Source organism: Taudactylus pleione, unplaced genomic scaffold, assembly GCF_031769625.1.
Source record: "Taudactylus pleione unplaced genomic scaffold, aTauple2 ptg000632l, whole genome shotgun sequence".
NCBI classification, from domain to species: Eukaryota; Metazoa; Chordata; class Amphibia; order Anura; family Myobatrachidae; genus Taudactylus; species Taudactylus pleione.
Window position 1 is genome coordinate 670001 of NW_028285034.1, and position 21431 is coordinate 691431.

At 48.1% G+C, this 21431-nt stretch overlaps 1 protein-coding gene across 1 annotated transcript in view; it reads left to right on the forward strand.

Annotated features, from left to right (window-relative positions):
* ST8SIA1 (ST8 alpha-N-acetyl-neuraminide alpha-2,8-sialyltransferase 1) overlaps positions 1 to 20501 on the forward strand; it is a 99218-nt gene extending 78717 nt beyond the window's left edge. The window contains exons 2-5 of the mRNA XM_088454782.1: positions 2519 to 2663; positions 4959 to 5068; positions 14455 to 14547; positions 19353 to 20501. Coding sequence (XP_088310908.1) covers positions 2519 to 2663; positions 4959 to 5068; positions 14455 to 14547; positions 19353 to 19842 — 838 coding nt within the window. The 3' untranslated portion in view covers positions 19843 to 20501. The remainder of the gene's footprint in view (positions 1 to 2518; positions 2664 to 4958; positions 5069 to 14454; positions 14548 to 19352) is intronic.
* Positions 20502 to 21431: the final 930 nt, after the last annotated feature.

Genomic DNA, 21431 nt, shown 5'->3' on the forward strand with positions numbered 1-21431 from the left:
ATGGGAGTGTGGTGGGCATGTAGATTCAGAGGCACCTGTACAGTGAGGGGAGCCGCTGTCTGGCAGATGTCTTGCATGCAGCATGGGTCAGATGCTAGTGCAAATACTAATACTAGTATGGTAAGCCTATATACAATATATATAATGGAATAGTATGGTAAGCCTATGTTTATATAAAGGGATGATATGGTAAGCCTATGTATATATAAAGGGATGATATGGTAAGCCTATGTATATATAAAGGGATGATATGGTAAGCCTATGTATATATAAAGGGATGATATGGTAAGCCTATGTATATATAAAGGGATGATATGGTAAGCCTATGTTTATATAAAGGGATGATATGGTAAGCCTATGTATATATAAAGGGATGATATGGTAAGCCTATGTATATATAAAGGGATGATATGGTAAGCCTATGTATATATAAAGGGATGATATGGTAAGCCTATGTATATATAAAGGGATGATATGGTAAGCCTATGTATATATAAAGGGATAGTATGAGAAGCCTATGTTTATATAAAGGGATGATATGGTAAGCCTATGTATATATAAGACATTATTCTCATGGATGTGTCTTGTAGCCTGCTGTGTATGTTCCTCCGTTCCAAGCTCTCTGTTTCCATGATTAAACGCAGCAATGTGTAAACTGGTAACGTAACGCAAGAGGTTACAGGCGCCATGGTGACATCACAGAATTGGGTTTCAGGAGCTAGACAGATAAATGTGGTTCATCGCATAGTGAGCATTTCTTGTGCAAGACAATGGGCTGGCTGCATGGTCACAGTGCTAGTGAGCATCTCTTGTGCAAGACAATGGGCTGGCTGCAAGATCACAGTGCGCATCTCTTGTGCAAGAGGATGGGCTGAGTGCAAGATCACAGTGCTAGTGAGCATCTCTTGTGCAAGAGGATGGGCTGACTGCAAGATCACAGTGCTAGTGAGCATCTCTTGTGCAAGAGGATGGGCTGGCTGCAAGATCACAGTGCTAGTGAGCATCTCTTGTGCAAGAGGATGGGCTGGCTGCAAGATCACAGTGCTAGTGAGCATCTCTTGTGCAAGAGGATGGGCTGAGTGCAAGATCACAGTGCTAGTGAGTATCTCTTGTGCAAGAGGATGGGCTGAGTGCAAGATCACAGTGCTAGTGAGCATCTCTTGTGCAAGAGGATGGGCTGGCTGCAAGATCACAGTGCTAGTGAGCATCTCTTGTGCAAGAGGATGGGCTGGCTGCAAGATCACAGTGCTAGTGAGCATCTCTTGTGCAAGAGGATGGGCTGGCTGCAAGATCACAGTGCTAGTGAGCATCTCTTGTGCAAGAGGATGGGCTGAGTGCAAGATCACAGTGCTAGTGAGTATCTCTTGTGCAAGAGGATGGGCTGAGTGCAAGATCACAGTGCTAGTGAGCATCTCTTGTGCAAGAGGATGGGCTGGCTGCAAAATCACAGTGCTAGTGAGCATCTCTTGTGCAAGAGGATGGGCTGGCTGCAAGATCACAGTGCTAGTGAGCATCTCTTGTGCAAGAGGATGGGCTGGCTGCAAGATCACAGTGCTAGTGAGTATCTCTTGTGCAAGAGGATGGGCTGAGTGCAAGATCACAGTGCTAGTGAGCATCTCTTGGTGGTTACACAGCAAATATTAAGGAATGAGTTATTACTCTTATTATCATTACATTTCCTGGTGTCCCCAAGTTGACATGGTCATTAGGTCAACCATCATTCTGTAGATATGTTTTTAGGTTGACAGGGTTAAATGGTTCTGCTATTGAAGACTTTGGGCCTGATTCAGACCCACTCGCGAGCGCATAGCTCTCACAAGCGGGTTGATGTTTGGCCCCTGTGCATGCGACCGTCTTCGGCGTATGCATGTGCGAGCCCTAGCGAGCGACGGCAGCTCTGTCGCTCCGGGGCTCATTACAAGACGGGGCGGCTGTCGATGTTGATTGACAGCTCGCCCCGTTTTGTAGACGGGGAGGGGGAGGTGGCTGCAGAAATGCAGGCGTTCCCTTAGGAACGCCTGGCGTTTGTGGGCGGCCCTACTGACATCACTCGTGATGTCAGTAGTGGACTTCCTGCTCTATTAGAGCAGGAAGTCCACTTGGGTTTGCGAGACCTGAGACCCTACTACAGTGTCTCCTCGCAAGCTGTGGCTGGTCACCCACAGCTATGCGAGCGGCCTGGAGGCCGAAACTAAGAAAAAAAAAAAAGGACCTGATTCAGAGCGAGCACACGCAAATAGCGTGTGCCTCTGAATCAGGCCCTTTGTCCCCACTCCTGAGAATGTTGGAAGTTCTGTGCGCTGGTACAAAGACTGCGGTAGGGTATATAGCAGGTGGGGTGACCACGACCTGTTTTTTGGAGGCTACGATTCATGAACGTAGAATACTGGGAGGTGTGATGTTTGTGTCATGTATGTCCTTACCCACACGCATCACTATTGTGGTAGACGATATATTTGAGTTATTTTAAAACTGTTCCTTTGGTGGCTCCTGATAAGGTTACGTTTGTCTCTTTCAGGAAACTGTTAAACAATTGCTGTGACCCTGGACAACTCTTTTCCATGACAAAAATGAACACCCCGGTGGGCGAGAACCTCTGGTTTGATGGTGAATTCTTATATTCGTTAACTATCGACAACGCAACATACAACCTCTTCCCGCAGGTGAGTAAACAGCTCAGTCATTACCTGCAGGATCCCATTAAAGACGATGAAGCAGAGATGTTGTTGGGTTAAAGTATTTGAAACATACAGTATAGAAAAATAGTATAGTATTTAGTATATACAGTGTATCCTCCCAGAGGCCCTGAATCAGGGCGTTTCTATTTTTTTTTTTGTGTGCGGCCTCCTGGATGCTCGCATAGCTGTGGGTGACCACCCACAGCTATAGCGAGCGGCCAGGTTGATGGTCGCGATGGTCAAGACCATCGTGACCATCGGGCTTGCGACGAGACCCTGTGGTAGGGTCTCGTGGCCGCAAGCCTCAGAGAGATTTCGGCTCTAACAGAGCCGGAATCTCTCCACTGACATCACTTGTGATGTCAGTGGGGCCGCCCCCAAACAGCAGGCGTTCTCATGGGAACACCTCCGTTTGGGCAGCCACTTCCCCGGCCTGCCCACCAAGGGGGGCGAGCTGTCACTCAACATCGACAGCTCGCCCTCTTTGTTGCGAGACCCGGAGCGACGGATTGCCCGTCGCTAGCCAGGTCTCGCACATGCGCACGACGGAGCCGGCTCCGACGTTTGCATGCGCTGTGGGCCACCATCGACCGGGTTGCGAGCGCTCAGCGCTTGCGACCGGGTCTGAATCAGGCCCATAGTCCCTATGCTAATACGCGGCTCACGTGTTTGTATACCATAGCACTTCGGCATAAATCCCTGCTGTCCGGCTACAAGAAGGCCTCACTGAGAGGGTCAGAGTGGCCTTCAGGTGTACAGGGGAAATCCCTGGTGGGTCCCACCACCTGAGGTATCCACCACCTCAGTAACTTGGTGGAGCAGGATCATGGATGAACTTGGGTGCTTGGATTGTTTCTATGGAAACTACACCAAGATTAGCCATAATGCCAGTCAAAGTGGGTGGACCTGACACACCCCTGCCCCCTCCTCTATAAAGGGACCCTGCTCTTGACATGTCCTCTCTAATGGTTGGCCAAGTCCCTCTGTGGTGGCACACCACACCCCATCTGGTGGCTGGCCACACACATTAAGCTTGGTCCCAGCACCGCATGCCCTGGTGGGCCCTTCATGCCCCACAGAACCCTGGGCATTCACATAAGATGGTAGAGGTCTGGGTCTTACATAGGTGTCTGTTTCGCTGCGATCTCTTTGTGCTGCAGGTTTTTCTGAGAAAGGAATTGGCACAAGCTCGGACTGGACCGACTGGGATTCCGTGCAATTCCCGGTGGGTCCCACTGACTTGTAGCCACATCCTCTATCGCTTGAGGGAGATAGCCCAACACGCAAACCACGGAGGAATGACCTGCTCCTGTAGCCCAACACGCAAACCACGGAGGAATGACCTGCTCCTGTAGCCCAACACGCAAACCACCGAGGAATGACATGTCCCTTATAGCCCAACACACAAGCCACTGAGAAATTACCTATTCCTATAGCCCAACACGCAAACCACGGAAGAATGACATGTTCCTATAGCCCAACACGCAAACCACGGAGGAATGACCTGCTCCTATAGCCCAACACGCAAACCACAGAGGAATGACCTGCTCCTATAGTCCAACACGCACAACGCGGAGGAATTACATGTTCCTATAGCCCAACACGCAAACCACAGAGGAATGACATGTTCCTATAGCCCAACACGCAAACCACGGAGGAATTACCTGCTCCTATAGCCCAACACGCAAACCACAGAGGAATGACCTGCTCCTATAGCCCAACACGCAAACCAAGGAGTGTCATGCTCCTGCGTATAGCAGCGTGGGGCGTCCCCTGACTCAGCAACCAAAAAAAGATGTGTAATTCAATACAAAGTTGTCATTATGAAATTAATTCTATTTCTAAAATATTTACCAAAAAAAGGGACATTTTGTGAATTGTTCCTTTGAAGTGACTGTTTATTCTCTGAAAGTAAATGCGAAACAACATTTTTATTGCAATTATATTAAAGATTTTTTTTTATCGATTTGCAGAAAATCAAAACAGAAGCTCATTTGTGCGAGATTACTGCGCAGGAATCCCCCTCTCTGGTACAACGCTCCGGAATGAGAGATTTTGCATAATTTCTAATTGAATTAATAAATTAATGAGCTTATCACACATTTGTTAACACATGAAAAGGGCATTAAAAGAAGATAGGGGTGAGTGGTTCCCAGAGGGGGATTCCTGCGCAGCTCATTTCATCCGTTTGCCAGGTTAATAACCGCACCCATTGCCCTCCCCTGCTGCAACATTGTATCACTAAGTACAGCAGGTAAACACTATTGTCTCTTTTGCCAGGATACTCCATTCAAACTGCCCCTGAAGAAGTGCTCTGTGGTGGGCAATGGCGGGATACTGAAAGGGAGCAGATGCGGGAAGCATATTGATGAAGCCGACTTTGTTATACGGTAAGAGACCCCGCACCTCCAGGCGATTTCCTGGGCGCTGCGCGTTATACGGCTCATGCTGGAATAGCACGATATGATGTATTGCGGATTCCTCTTGTCTGCTGGGAGATGTAACATTGTATCACATGAGATGTGTCGTTACAATGTCCGAGCATTATGCGTCACTGACGTGATGAACGCGTCTGTTAGTGACAGAATATCGTCAGAAAAAGTAATAAACCCTCCACGGTAACATTGTCATTTCCTACAAAACTCTTCACAGAAGAGATAAAGATAAATATTTTATTAGTCAGACGCTTTGTTATGATGTATAATGGGGGTATATAATGGGGGTAGTTTTCCTGTAATAGAAGTCATGGAAATATGAAGCATATAATACAACTATCTAAATTTAAAGAAAGCACAATAACAGAATGGTCAGTCTTCCTATATTATTATCCGTTATTTATATGGCGCCACAAGTGTTCCGCAGCGCCTTACAGAGTACATAGAACTAATAGGTGAACAAGAAACAAGTAACTTACAGTACATTACAGTGCAGGACAAGGACACGATTTATATACATTGCTGAAATAGCGATTATTACAGTCACGTGTTAGGTGCCCTAATGGGGAGTAAGGAGTAGAAGAAAGTATAGAGAGAAGCACATGAGGGAAGAGGTCCCTGCTCGTGAGAACTGACATTCTAAAGGGGAGGGGTAGACAGACAGGCGTGACACAGAAGGGGAAGATAGGAAGGAAAGAGCATGAGGTGGGTTAGGATGAGAGCTGGAAGGCAGTGATGAAGTAATGGGTCTTGAGAGCCCGTTTAAAGATTTGTAGAGAGGTGGAGAGTCTGATAGGGAAAGGGAGAGCATTCTAAAGGTAGGGAGCAGCACGGGCAAAATCTTGGAGGTGGGAGGAAGTAATCAGTCGGCATGAGAGGCGGCATGCATTTGCTGAGCGAAGTGGATGGGCGGGAGTGTGAAGGGAGATGAGGTCAGAGATGTAAGTGGGAGAGGATTGGGTGAGGGCTTTGTAGGCGAGTGTAAGAACCTTGAATTAGCATCTGAAGGGGAAGGGGAGCCAGTGTAGGGCTTGAATGAGGGGGGAAGCAGATGTAGAACGTCTGGAGAGGAAGATGAGCTGAGCAGCAGCATTGAGGACCGATTGTAGTGGAGAGAGGTGGGAGACTGGGAGGCCAGCTAGGAGAAGGTTACAGTAGTCCAACCTGGAGATGACAGTGAGTGGATGAGGGTTTTAGTGGCACCCTGGGTGAGGTAAGTCTAATCCTGGATATATTTTTTAGGTGGAAACGGCAGGACTGCGAGAGGTGCTGAATGTGTGGTTTATAGGAGAGGGAGGAGTCCAGGATAACGCCAAGACAGCGCACTTTGGGGATAGAGGAGATAGTTGTGCCATCAATTGATAATTTAATTGTGGGAAGTGAGGTAATGGAAGAGGGTGGGAAGATGATCAGCTCAGACTCAGACATGTTAAGTTTTAGACAGCGCTGGGACATCCATGAAGAGACAGCAGAGAGACAGTTGGAGATACTGGTGAGGAGCGAGGGGGAGAGGTCAGAGGTGGAAAGGTATATTTGAGTATCATCAGCATAGAGATGATATTGGAGGTCAAAGGAGTTAATGAGTTCACCAAAAGTGGACGTATATAGGGAGAAATGGAGAGGTCCAAGAACAGAACCTTGGGTAACTCCTACTGTTAGACAGAGAAGGAACGATCAGAGATGTAGGAGGACAGCCAGGAGAGGGCAGTGTCACGTAAACCAAGAGAGTGAAGGATTTGCAGGAGGAGATGGTGGTCTACAGTGTCAAATGCAGCAGAGAGGTCAAGGAGAATGAGCAGAGAGTAGTGACCCTTGGATTTTGCAGCAAGGAGGTAATTGTATACTTTCGTGAGGGCAATTTCAGTGGAGTGGAGAGAACGGAAGCCAGATTGAAATGAGTCAAGGAGGGAGTGGGAGGAAAGGAAAAAAAGGTGGTAAGGAAGTTGTAAGTAATACTCTCAAGGAGTTTGGAAGCAAAAGGGAGGAGAGAGATTGGTCGGTAGTTGGAGAGTATGTTAGGATCAAGTGTAGGTTTTTAAAAATGGGGGAGACAAGGGCAAGATGGGAAGAAGCAGAAGGAGACAGGTAACAGAAGAGACGGGAAGGAATAGGATCAAGCGGGGAGGTGGAAGGAGGGGAGGACCGGATGAGGGCCATGACTTCCTCTCCAGAAACGATGGAGAAGGTTGTCAGAGTTGGTGAGAGATGGGGAGGGGTGGTCAGAAAAAGGAGGTGTAGGATTGTAGAGGGTCTGATGGGATATGGTGTCCTCATGTATGGAGTAAATATTAGATGTAAAGTAGGTGACAAAGTCAAGGGCAGAGAGCGAGGAGGGGAAGGGCAGAGAAGGGAGTTGAAAGTGGCAGGACGCCGGAGGTTTAAGGACTGGGAGGAGATGAGGTTCTTGAAATATGTTTGTTTGGAGAGTGACAAGGCAGCACTGTCGGATGAAAGAATAAAATTGAAATGTAGGAAGTCTGCGCAAGAGCGTGATTTCTTCCACTGACGCTCGGCAGTTCGTGAACACTTTTGCAGGTATCTGGTGTATTTGGAATGCCAGGGTTGTGGTGTGGATCTGCGAGGGTGAGTAGTTATTGCCGGAGCAACAGAGTCAAGAGCAGAAGTAAGGGAGGAATTGTACAGGGAAATGGCTTGTTCAGCGCAGGAGAGAGAGAGAGGATAGGGGAGAGAAGCAAGTACAGCAGCAACTGTGTCAATAGCCTCAATGTTACACTTAGTGATGGTGGTCTTAGGAGGTAGAGGAGGGGAAGGAGAGAGGGATAGGTTAAAAGAGAAAAGGTGATGGTCAGAGAGGGGGAATCGGAGTAAACAGAAATATCACAATGGTGAGTGAAGACCAGGTCAAGTGAGTGCCCACTTACATGGGAGGGTGAGGAGGTCCATTGGGAGAGATCAAATGACGATGTGAGGGTGAGGAGTTTAGCGGCAGAGTATTCTGTAGGAATGTCAATTGGAATATTAAAGTCACCTAGGATAATGGAGGGAAGATCTGAGGAGAGAAAGTGAGGGAGCCAGGAAGCGAAGTTGTCAAGGAACTTGGAGGGGGGACAGTAAATGACAGCTACTCTGAGGTTTACTGGTTGGAAGAGGCGTATAGCATGGACCTCAAATGTGGGGAATGTAAGGGTTGGTTCTGAGGGTATTAGCTGGTAGAAATAACTGTTGGATAGAAGGACCCCAACACCACCACCATGGCGACCCCCAGGCCGGGGGGTGTGGGAGAAGGTGAGGCCCCCAGAGGATAGAGCAGCAGGAGAAGTGGTGTCAGAGGGTGAGATCCAGGTTTCAGTAATGCCTAGGAGTTGTAGGGAGTTGGAGGTGAAAAGGTCATGGGTGGGGACCAGTTTATTACAGACTGACCTGGCATTCCAGAGGGCACAGGATAGAGAGATAGTGATTGTGGGGGAGATGTGAATAAGATTATCCGGGTTGCTGTAACGTGGAGGTGAGATTAATTTTGGGGGACCAAAATAATTGAGTGTAGCGATGGTGCGGGCACCTGAGCTAGAAAGGGAACCTATAGGAGGTGGGCAGGGAGGAAGATGTGGATGGCAGTGGGGTGAAGTGACAGGGGCGGGATGCAGTAAACTAAAAATGCGGTAAAATCCCCGTTGACCGCATTTTCCGTATGCATCATTCACCTGGTCCGCCGGGCTCCGATGTGGAGGGTAACGCCAGCCTTTGCTGGCATTATCCTATAGAAGCCTATGGGCTTCTACCGCATCGCGCTGGTATGAGGGATCCAGCATGCCTCGCGGCCGCCACATCACTCTGCACATGCGCAGATGGACTCCCGGGTCATAAACCCGGAAGTCCACGAGGCGACACAGATCGCAAAGACGGCTCTTATCGGAAGAGCTGTCCTTTGTGCTGCTGATCGCATAGGTTAGTGCAGGGGTCAGGGAACTTTTTTACCTTTTACCCCAAAATATATTTAGATACGCCGACGTTACCCCCTTGATTTGAAGGGAAGAAAATCATATAGTAGTGCCTCCATATAATGCCCCTGTAGTATTGCCCCCATAGTTATGCCCCCATATAATGCCCTGTTGTAGTGCCCCCATAGTTATATCCCCATATAATGCCCCTGTAGAAGTGCCCCCATAGTTATGCCCCTGTAATAGTGCCCCCATATAATACCCCTGTAGCAGTGCCCCCATATAGTGCCCCATATAGTGCCCCTGTAGTAGAGCCCCCATAGTGCCCCTGTAATAGTGCCCCCATAGTTATGCCCCTGTAGCAGTGCCCCATATAATGCCCCTGTAGTAGTGCCCCATATAGTGCCCCTGTAGTAGTGCCCTCATAGTTATTCCCCCATATAATGCCCCTGTTGTAGTGCCCCCATAGTTATACCCCCATATAATGCCCCTGTAGTAGTGCCCCCATAGTTATGCCCCTGTAGTAGTGCCCCCATATAATGCCCCTGTAGCAGTGCCCCCATATAGTGCCCCTGTAGTAGTGCCCCCATAGTTATGCCCCTGTAGTAGTGCCCCCATATAATGCCCCTGTAGCAGTGCCCCATATAGTGCCCCTGTAGTAGTGCCCTCATAGTTATGCCCCTGTAGTAGAGCCCCCATATAATGCCCCTGTAGTAGTGCCCCATATAGTGCCCCTGTAGTTCCGCTTGTACAAAGAAAAAAAAAAAAAGCACTTACCTTAATCCCCGCTCCTGCATCCGCCACCATCCTGTCCGCCCGGCTGCTCCACGGAACTATGGGAGAGCCGACATGACATCTCTCCCATAGTGACGCATGGGGAGAGCCGGAAGCTGGAGTTCAGAAGAGAACTCCAGCTACCGGCTAACGCGGCGCTGCATGGAAGGCGCCGGGCGCTCGCTGGTAATAACATCCCAGCGGGCGTCTGGCTTAGAGCCTCCCTGCGGTGCCGGGCTGGAGGACACTGGTGCCGCACCCGTCGCCAGTGACCTCCATTCCTGGGGGTAATAGACGGACAGCCGGGCATGCAATGATTAATATGCATGCCCGGCTGTCCGTCCATTACCGCAAGGAATTTCATTTTTACCCCATTTGGGGTAATTTACCCCTGTTCCCCGACCAGCGTGTTAGTGCATATGCGATCAGTACAAAATAAATGCGATGTCTGGCGGTTAATTGTTACTGCATCCCGCCTAGGGAGAGGAGTGTAAGAGGAGGGATTAGCGGTGGGGTAGTAGGACAAAGGGGGAGTAGAACAGGATGAAAGTGGAGTAATGGGAGAGTAAGGGGAAAGTAGGCAGACAGAGGAGGGGAGGAGGAGGAGGTGGAGGATACAAGGGGAAAAGGATAAAGGTGGAAGCAGAGGGCAGAACAGAGGATTAGATAGCGACTGAGTGAAGGAGGGGAGTTGAAGAAAACCTTGTCATGGTGTTTATAAGTAAACTAGAGGGACTGGAAATATAAATGAGATATGACTGCGAGAGAAAGTGACAGAGATTTGTAGAGAAGCGAGAGTGAGAGAACAGTGTTGGTAAATACGTATGCACTGTAACACAAGGTTGTTATTGAGCTGAATAAAAGTGGGGATCTAACGTGTGCAGAATGTGAATAATAACGTAGACTGTAAGCAGATAGAGGATGTGAGGCTAGGCAAGAGAGCTAAGATACAAGACAGTACTTCCAAGTGGAAAGAGGCAAACTGACATGGGCACAAGTACGATATACATTGAGATGTATGTGAGAATCAGAAGGCCAGGATTATAAATAGCAATAGAAGTGTTGAGTTCTTGCCGTGACCGCGCAGGGAGTCCAGTAGTAACAGTCCTGGATATTGTATGTAAACAGCAGAGGTTTGTTGTGATGAGTTTTTGAACTCACAATTTTTGATGCAAGTTTGTCCTTATATTGAGTATATTGTTGAATGTGAGAACGTAGAGTATCCTCCTTCTGTTTGTCTTCAGTGTAACACAGGTATAACGCAGGTATAACACAGGTGTAACGCCGGTATAACACAGGTGTAACGCCGGTATAACACAGGTGTAACACAGGTATAACACAGGTATAACACAGGTGTAACACAGGTATAACACAGGTATAACAGCGTTCCCGCTAGGCTGTTTTAGCGGGGCGCGGCGCCCTGCCCTCCTTCTATAGGGCAAAAAGCACCCTGCCCTCCAGGAGGGGGGCAAAAAGCGCCCTGCCCTCACAGCCTGCGGGTGCCGTTCTCACCCACGGGACGCAGTGTTCCGCGGGTGGAGAAACATGCGGTGACCCGGTCACCGCCGGAGAATAGACGCCGGGCGCATGCGCCCGGCATCTATTCTCCCTTTCTGCAGCGCTTGGGGGCTGCCCGGCATGTCCGTAAGCGCTGGGCATGCCCCCAAGTATGACGAAAAGGGGACGCGTCTTATAGACACGCCCCCTTTTCGGGCGCGCGTGCCGACAGCGCGCGCACAAGGTTGCCCTCTCTAGCTCTGGCGCCCTGCCTGCCGCCGGAGCTAGAGTGAACACTATGTATAACATAGGTATAACATAGGTGTAACGCAGGTATAACACAGGTATAACACAGGTATAGCACAGGTGTAACGCAGGTATAACACAGGTATAACACAGATATAATGCAGGTATAACGCAGGTATAACACAGGTATAGCACAGGTATAACACAGGTATAACACAGGTATAACACAGGTATAGCACAGGTGTAACGCAGGTATAACACAGGTATAACGCAGGTATAACACAGGTATAACACAGGTGTAACGCAGGTGTAACACAGTAACGATATTGAAATTGAACCTCTATATACCCCTGCCTGTGCCTTCTAAAATCCTACCTATAAACCTCTAAGGATGACACCAATTTGCGTACGCAGTCATACAGTAAATAAAAGACTCCAGACTTGGAACGTGTGGTTCCGAAGCACAAAGTATTATTTAAGTAAAAAGTACAGTCAGTTACACGCTATTGATCCATACACAATTAGACGCAAAGGAATTATACAGACCCCAAGTACAGTATACATACGCCGCGCTTTCTGGTCCAGATGTTAGGTATCAGCAAGAGACCCCGTCGTCATTCAGCAAGAAGACTAAAGACCCAGTGTTGGAGCACACATGTTTATACCACCTCAGAATAGACAGGACAATAGAGAAGTTTGTTGCTGATGCTATTGGTTCCCATGGGGGAAGCATCTGTTACAGAGCGTTTAACAGGCTGGTTCAAATAGACTCAACCCAGCCTCCAACAACTGGGGGTCTCTGCCCTCCCGCCCCATGCAATCATCCTAACAGTTGTTCATATAATATACATTTTGTTGCTTGAAGTCTCTGCGATCTCCACACCGATAACACCGGAATTCTGTTGAAAGAGTACGCATCAGTACGAAACCAAACACGACTTCCTTAGCATGTATAAAACCTTAGTTACCAAATATCTTTATTTCACAGCATTTATACTAACTGAACCAACTTAAATCTTATACCTTAAAGCTTATTAAACCTTTTATGTGGATATGTAATGTGTGAGTATGCAGGGTTTGATATAAAGATGCTAGTTAACTTGGGGCAGATGCGTGCGCATGAAGCTAATAAAACAGTGTTTTCATACAGGATCTTATGCATTCGCTAATATGCGATTAGTTACCAGCGCAATTGTGCGTATTAATGTGTGTATGAGAAATGGTGCACTTAAATCTCACTTACTAAGTGAACACCTAGCAGTGTGGATTGCTGAGCATTGTAGTTCCACATGCCCCCTATCTCAGCAGCCCCCACCTTTCCCAGGCTCAAAAGAAAAAGCTCTTTATTCTCCCAGACTCTTGTGTGGATGAAAATTAAGCCAGCTACAAGAGTCAAACCTAAGATAACACTCTAGGCTTTGAAGTTATTTCATTGCAGGAAGCTTGCTAATGTAAGGTGTGTATTCTAGCCGGGCCACCTGGAGTGAGAGCAGACGTTATCCAGGAAACTTATCTACACAAGCTAGTTGTCACTTGGGCATTTGCTCTGTTCAACTAGTGCAATCCAATTTTGGCATACTGTAAAGCCATTTCTGAAATATATATCCTTTATAATACGTAAAGTAATGAAATGGGCTTTTGGTGAATCGCCGTAACCTATGGCGATGGTCACAGATGCATTCGCATGATGCGAATAGTATTATCGTCACATGTACTAAAGTGAGTTTATCTAAAATGGCGCTTAGGCGGCCATTTCGCATAATGGCGTCTTGCGGCCAGTCGCAAGATGGTGTTGCTGCGATTCAATTTCAAACTGATCTTGTCTCAGCCAATAATCCAGTTTCGACAACAGATATAACACAGGTGTAACGCAGGTATAACGTAGGTATAACGCAGGTGTAACGCAGGTGTAACACAGGTATAACGCAGGTGTAACGCAGGTGTAACACAGGTATAACGCAGGTATAACATTACAGTTAAGCACTTAAAAAAAAAAGCTGCACTTTGAAAAAAAAAAAGCAATCTCCAGCCTGGATAATGATACTTATTCAGAGATGCAGGCTAGTGTGGACACTAATGAAAACCCCCCATTGGCCATCCAAAAGAAAGCTAGAAATAAAATGGATTAAGTAAACTGGCAACTCATACCATACATCTAGCACTGGAAATAAATCATGTCTATAGACTGGAGAGAATCCTTATAACAAAGTAACTACTACATGGCTTCCGTATAGAAATAGCTGGTTACCTATTAGAATAATTACACATAACAGGTGATAGATGTCATGTTCTGAAATTATTATAATTAGATAAAACTTTATTAGTTTCCCATGTCCTGAGGAGAACGCTCGGCAATGTACAATTAGTAATAGGGGCTGTTATAAATCTGGGGTCATTCTTGTAAACACTGTTTCCCTGGTTCTATGTCCGGCGTGATGCTGACGTGGCACATTTATACCCCTTTTACACCAGAGCTAAAACCCGGGTACCTCCTTGGTGTAAAAGGGGAGATGGTTGGATTCCTGGGTGGAGTGACCCCGTAATCCAACCCAGGTAACTTGCAGGGTTTAATACAGGAATAACCCATGAAACCCTGGAGTGTAAACGGTTTGCTGCGCGTCACGGTGACCTGGATCGTGCCGCATGCCTGGCTATTGGCCGGCTTCAGTGGCGCTTGGAGATGACGTCATTTCCAAGCGTCCACTTCAACGCCGGAAAAGCCGGGTCACTGCAGACCCGGCTCCGGTGTGAACGGTGCCGACTTGGGAATATCCTGGGTCGGCGCTGGGGAAATTCCGGGTCTGATCCGGATTGGAACCCTGTTCCAACCTCCGGGTCATACCTGGAATTTCGGTATAAATGCGGTATTGCTTATCTTCATATTCCATGCTGGGGAAATAACGTAGTCGCACATTGTCTCTACAGGTGTAACCTTCCACCGCTGGGCAGCGAATACAGTCCGGACGTGGGAACTAGGACTCAGCTGGTGACGGCAAATCCCTCGATTATAGACAAAAGGTAAGTTATCTCAGAAGAGGTGTTTGCTTGAAAATCATTTATTATTATCATTTATTACTATCATTTATTTATATGGCGCCACAAGTGTTCCGCAGCGCCTTACACAGTACATAAACTAATAAGTGAATAAGGAACGAGTAACTTACAGTGCAGGACAAGGACACAATGTATATACATTGCTGCAATAGTGATTAGAGCACTCACAATAAGCTGCCGGGAGTTGGCAGAGACGTGTTAGGTGCCCTTATGGGGAGTAAGGAGTAGACGAAAGTGTAAGGAGAAGCACATGAGGGAAGAGGTCCCTGCTCGTGAGAGCTTACATTCTAATGGGAGGGGCAGACAGACAGGTGTGACACAGAAGGGGAGGGGCAGACAGACAGGCGTGACACAGAAGGGGAGGGGCAGACAGACAGGCGTGACACAGAAGGGGAGGGGCAGACAGACAGGTGTGATACAGAAGGGGAGGGGCAGACAGACAGGCGTCACACAGAAAGGGAGGGGCAGACAGACAGGTGTGACACAGAGGGGGAGGGGCAGACAGACAGGCGTCACACAGAAAGGGAGGGGCAGACAGACAGGTGTGACACAGAAGGGGAGGGGCAGACAGACAGGCGTGACACAGAAGGGGAGGGGCAGACAGGCGTGACACAGAAGGGGAGGGGCAGGCAGACAGGCGTCACACAGAAGGGGAGGGGCAGACAGACAGGCGTCACACAGAAGGGGAGGGGCAGACAGACAGGTGTGACACAGAAGGGGAGGGGCAGACAGGCGTCACACAGAAAGGGAGGGGCAGACAGACAGGTGTGACACAGAAGGGGAGGGGCAGACAGACAGGCGTCACACAGAAAGGGAGGGGCAGACAGACAGGTGTGACACAGAGGGGGAGGGGCAGACAGACAGGCGTCACACAGAAAGGGAGGGGCAGACAGACAGGTGTGACACAGAAGGGGAGGGGCAGACAGACAGGCGTGACACAGAAGGGGAGGGGCAGACAGACAGGCGTGACACAGAAGGGGAGGGGCAGGCAGACAGGCGTCACACAGAAGGGGAGGGGCAGACAGACAGGTGTGACACAGAAGGGGTAGATAGAGAGGAAAGAGCACGAAGTGGGTTAGGATGAGAGCTGGAAGGCTATGATGAAGTAGGGGGTCTTGAGAGCCCATTTGAAGATTTGTAGAGAGGTGGAGAGTCTGATGGGGAGAGGGAGAGAGTTCCAAAGGTGGGGAGCAGCACAGGCAAAATCTTGGAGGTGGGAGTGAAAGGAAGTAATCAGTTGGCAAGAGAGGTGGCATACATTTGCTGAGCGAAGTGGACGGGCGGGAGTGTGAAGGGAGATGAGGTCAGAGATGTAAGTGGGAGAGGATTTGGTGAGGGCTTTGTAGGCGAGTGTAAGAACCTTGAATTGGCATCTGAAGGGGAAGGTGAGCCAGTGCAGGGCTCGAAGGAGAGGGGAAGCAGGTGTAGAACGTCTGGAGAGGAAGATGAGCCGAGCAGCAGCATTGAGGACCGATTGTAGTGGAGAGAGGTGGGAGACTGGGAGGCCAGCTAGGAGAAGGTTAGTTTATATCTTTGTACTGGTCCTGGGTGATGAATGATTGCAGAATTGTACTCAGGAATAAGTTCCTTTATTTCAGCCTAGAGGACGCAGCTTCATTCAGGTTCAGATCCTCCAGGATCCATGACAGACAATATAGGGATGTACAGGTCGTTCACTGACCTCTAAGAACAATGTTTAGGATTGTTTTGTGCCTGATGCAGAGGCGGAACTGCCGGAGGCAGTAAAGTCACTGGGCTCTGGGTGTCTGCTGTCATGAGGGCAGCAGGGGCACACAGATAAATTATCTACACAGATGGGGGCCTGGCTGGAGAGACAGAGGGGGCCTCGCTGGAGAGACAGAGGGGGCCTGGCTGGAGAGACAGAGGGGAGCTGGCAGGAGAGACAGAGGGGAGTTGGCTGGAGAGACATTGGGGTGATGGCAGGAAAGAGTGGGGGCTACTGGGGAGACAGTGGGGACTGGCTGTAAAGATAGGGGGTCGGCTGGATAGACACTGGGGTACTGGTGAAACAGGGGGCTGGCTGTAGTTAGAGAGACACTGGAGTACTGGAGCCACTGGGAAGAAGGAGGGTGAGCAAAACCATCTATTTTGCCTCCAGGTGCATGGCATGAGCTTACGCCCCTAGCCTGATGTGAATGGTGCAAGCCGGGACTAATTAATCTCCACAGTGATTATGAGCTGGGGGTGTATGATCTGTCTTTCCCTGAGCGCTGGGGCATATTTGCTCCTTTCAGAAGAAAAAAAAACTTTTCCTCACATTTACCCATAATATTATTAACATACTGCAGGAACATATAATTGCCCATTACCCTGGCCATCTGCTGTGCTGAATTGCCAGAGGTGATTAGACAGAGCCTCATAAATTGTGGTCACTGGCTCCTTGCCAGACTCTTCTGCTACCGGCAGTAACGTACAATCTGTGGGTGGGATGTACGGACTGGCAGAGATCAGCACACTGGTGACCTGGAAGGGGGAGAGGAAAGAGAGAGCCGGATATCTGGTGACCTGGAAGGGGAGAGGAAAGAGAGAGCAGGATATCTGGTGTCCTGGAAGGGGAGAGGAAAGAGAGAGCAGGATATCTGGTGGAAGGAGCTGATGCTTAGAAAGGTATACAATGGAAGAGAGAGGATCCCAGGGAGGTTGAGAGGAGGAAATGGTTAAGGCTGTGACAGAGGCCCTGATTCAGAGCCGGACGCTCTTTCAGAGCGCTCGCTCTGAATAAAGGCGTTTTTTTTTTTTTTTTTTATGGAGCCGGCCTCCTGGCCGCTCGCTAAGCTGTGGGTGACCACCCACAGCTTTCGCGAGCGGCCAAGGTGATGGTCGCAATGGTCGCGACCATCGGGGCTTGCAACGAGACCCTTGTGGTAGGGTCTCGTTCCCGCAAGCCCCAGTGAGCTTCCTGCTCTAAATAGAGCAGGAAGCTCACCACTGACATCACTGGTGATGTCAGTGGTGCCTCCCACAAACGGCAGGCGTTCCTTCGGGAACGCCTCCGTTTGTGTAGCCACCCCCCCTGCCCGCCTCCAAAACGGGGCGAGCTGTCAATCACAATCGACAGCTTCCCACGTTTTGGTGCGAGACCCGTAGCGACGGAGCGGCCGTCACTGGCCGGGTCTCGCCCAAGCGCATGCGCAGGGGGCAAACATCGACCCGCTTGCGAGTGGGTATGAATCAGCCCCTGAGTGTGATTGGGGCGTGGTAGTGGCGACATGGGAGATGAGTGCAGAAGAATTGGGGAAAGTTGTAGGACAGTCCTCTGTCACTGGTAATAAGCCGGCTGGTCACACGTCTTTATCTAAGTCACAATAACGTCAGTTTGCGCGTTGTAATGTTCAGAATAATCCTATAACAATAAACCACTAGTACATCCTACGTCGTCTGATCGCCATTTTTATTTCTTCATTTTTACTTAACATAAAAATATTATTTATCTTTTTACTGACTGTTGGTAGATTTACTGACAAGTATTCGCCCTCTCCCCTGCTCTTGCAGGACATAGGCGTGTTGCTAAACCCCTCCCTCTCCTCCCTGCGGCAGCTGCGTGTCTTATACTCCCTGCACGCGTCCTGGGAGTTTCCCTAGATCTCAGTATTGGCTGGTGTGTGACTCCAGATGGTTTTTATATCTTCATATTTACAGAAATAAAATAATATTTAATTCTTCAGAGATAACTTTGGCCCTCATTCAGAGCCGCTCGTTAGCGGCAGTACGCTCGTTCCGAGCGATGTTTGCACATCTGCGCATGCGTACGGTTTTTAGTACGCATGCGCGAACCAGTCAGTGCGGCCGAAAATCGTTTGTACGCTATATAGCGAGTGCCTGCTATTTTGAGTGACAGAATGAGGCGTATGTGGGTGGTAACAGGGGAAGGTGCTTGAAAATGGGGAGTGGAGATCCGAACGCAGGCGTGCTTAAAGGTCAAAACGGGCGTTTTATGGGTGTGTATATTTAAAACAGCAGCGTCATTGACCACGTCACTGGGTTATTTTAGAGCCAGAACTGCTCGCAAATTTGTGGTAGCAAAAACCAACCACAAGAATAGCGAGCAGTTCATACGCTGGTCGATGTACTCGATTAATCTAATAAATAGCGGACATGACGTATGGTGCGAGCGGCCAGGGGGCGTTTTTAACAAATAAACGAGCGTATGTTTTGCTCGTTCGTTCAGACTTAGAGGTGTGAACAGACTGCAATGTGCGTACGGATCATTTGAATAGCCACCCCTTGTTTTTAAACGAACGACCGCAAATAGCGAACGGCTCTGAATGAGGGCCCTTATCCGGTAACGCATGCATGTCATGATGGGGCTGGCGCCAATGAGGAAGTATTCTCCGTACAGCGCTGCCTAACATGGTGGCTATATAAATAAATGATCATTCATAAATCGGACCTGTTTTACTGCACGTGGTGCCCAAACCGTCTCTGTGGGGTGAGAAAACCTTTTCGCGTGGGGTGTCCATGTCCTGCTTAGAAAATGATGATAAAATAATGGAGTGCTTCTGCAGAGACCCCGACTTTCCTCAAAATAAACCCATCAATCAATATAAATGATCCCATAAGGTATCATTACATGAAAGAAATGGAATATAAGCCAAGAGCCCCAAAAACTGTCAGGTCAAGTAGATATAAATATGTGAGCGGCTGCATGTTCCACGGAGAGAGAAAATAAGGGCGACAGGAACTTCCCGTACTTCATCGTTATTGTCACGTTTGTTGTTTATTTTAAATTACTTTTTCTTTTTGTTTAGGTTCCAAAACTTGCTGTGGTCCCGAAAGGCGTTTGTGGAGAGTCTGAAGGTGTACAAGTCCAGCTATGTCTACATGCCGGCCTTCTCCACTAAGTACGGCACCGAGCCATCCCTGCGCGTTTACTACACCCTGATGGACTTCAGCGCCAACCAAACCATGCTGTTCGCCAACCCCAACTTCCTGCGTAACGTTGGCAAGTTCTGGAAGAACAAGGGCGTCCACTCCAGACGCCTCTCTACGGGTCTCTTCATGGTCAGCGCTGCCTTAAGCTTGTGTGAGGAAGTCACCGTCTACGGCTTTTGGCCTTTCCAAATAGACCTGAACGGGAAGGCCATCAGGCACCATTACTATGACGATGTGCCGCCATTGCGATGGATCCACTCTATGCCCGAGGAGTTCCTCCAGATCTGGTTGCTTCACAAAACTGGGATTTTAAAAGTACAATTAGAACAATGTACCACGGACAGCCAGAATCCTGGTAGGGATTAACTGTGGATTTTTGTTCTTAGGAGCCCAGAATTTTACAAAAACTTTTTCTTTTTGTGTGGGAAAGAAAAAGTCTCACTTTTGTATTGAACGATAATCAATACAGGATGAGATTTTATAAAGGGAGACTTCTGATACACTGACTGCACTTTAGGACAGAGTCTTAAGAAAGTGCCAAAATTTTGTCCATCTCCCGGATTCTCCTTTCAGCTTGCCGATGTACACGATCTTGGTGAACTTTTTTTTTTTTTTTTTTTTTTAAAGAAAGATATTTTTTTGGCTGCTGAGTAGTTTAGAGATAACTGTAGTATTTTTTAAACCAAAAGAACATTCGAAAACCAGCTTTTTATTAATTTATCGTACGGACTGAAACTCTGATTTGCCATAATTAGGCGCCAGACAAAACCAGCTGATTGGTTTAGAGCCTTTTCCGTAAGCAGGAAAGGAGATAATGCAATGAGGCCATCTGTGGGCATGATTTAGATGTGGACGCTAATGCTACAGCCGCCTGGAAATGTAATTAGACGCCCACTGGCAGATCCACGCAACTATGTGCAAATACGCCGTGCTGGTCACAGATCCTCCGACAATCGACCATCTGAGTAATCCTACAGCCATACAGAGAGAGGACAGCAAAGGGGCGTCTTGGCCGATGCACAGTATTTATTAAAATATAACTTTTATTGTTATCTTCAAAATTATATTATATTCATTAACAGTCCGTGAGATATTAAGAAGAACAGAAAAAAGTTTAATTCAAGTTAGAAATAGTGTATTACAGTAGATTGTATGGGCAGTACAAGTCTGTATATATATATATATATATATATATATATATATATATATATATAATTATAATAGTGGGGGAATAGGGCTAGAATGATATATTATGTTAGATGTCACATATATACTAGTCATTTTGTGGACTACATCTATTCCTTCCCAGTTATGTATGTACAATAGGAATATATATGGTGAGAATAAAATAAAGGGTGAATGTCCTACATATATCAGGTTTATACACCATATATATTCCTATTGTACATAAATAACTGACATATTTTGGAATAAGATTGGATAATTGACACAGTGTATAAATTTATGGAAGAGAGGAAAGTTGTCGGACTCCCTGGAATATATTCCCAATTGTAACATTGTTTCTCTTTGATCTATGGGCGTGATTCAGAGCCGGACGCTCTGAATCAGGGCGTTTTTTTTTATTGTTGCGGCCTCTAGGCCGCTTGCACAGCTTATGCAAGCGGCCATGATGATGGTCGCGATGGTCTTAACCATCGGGCTTGCGACGAGACCCTTGCGGTAGGGTCTCGTTGCCGCAAGCCCAAGAGTGCTTTTGGCTCTAACAGAGCCGGAAGCACTCCCACTGACATCACTTGTGATGTCAGTGGGGTCGGCCTCCGTCTGGGCAGCCACGCCCCCGGCCCGCTCACCAAAGGGGGCGTGCTGTCACTCAACATCGACAGCACGCCCCCTTTGGTACGAGACCCGGAGTGACGGCTTGGCTGTCGCTATCCGGGTCTCGTGCATAGCGTGCGCTCGCTCTGAATCAGGCCCTATGTCCTTAAATGTGTCAA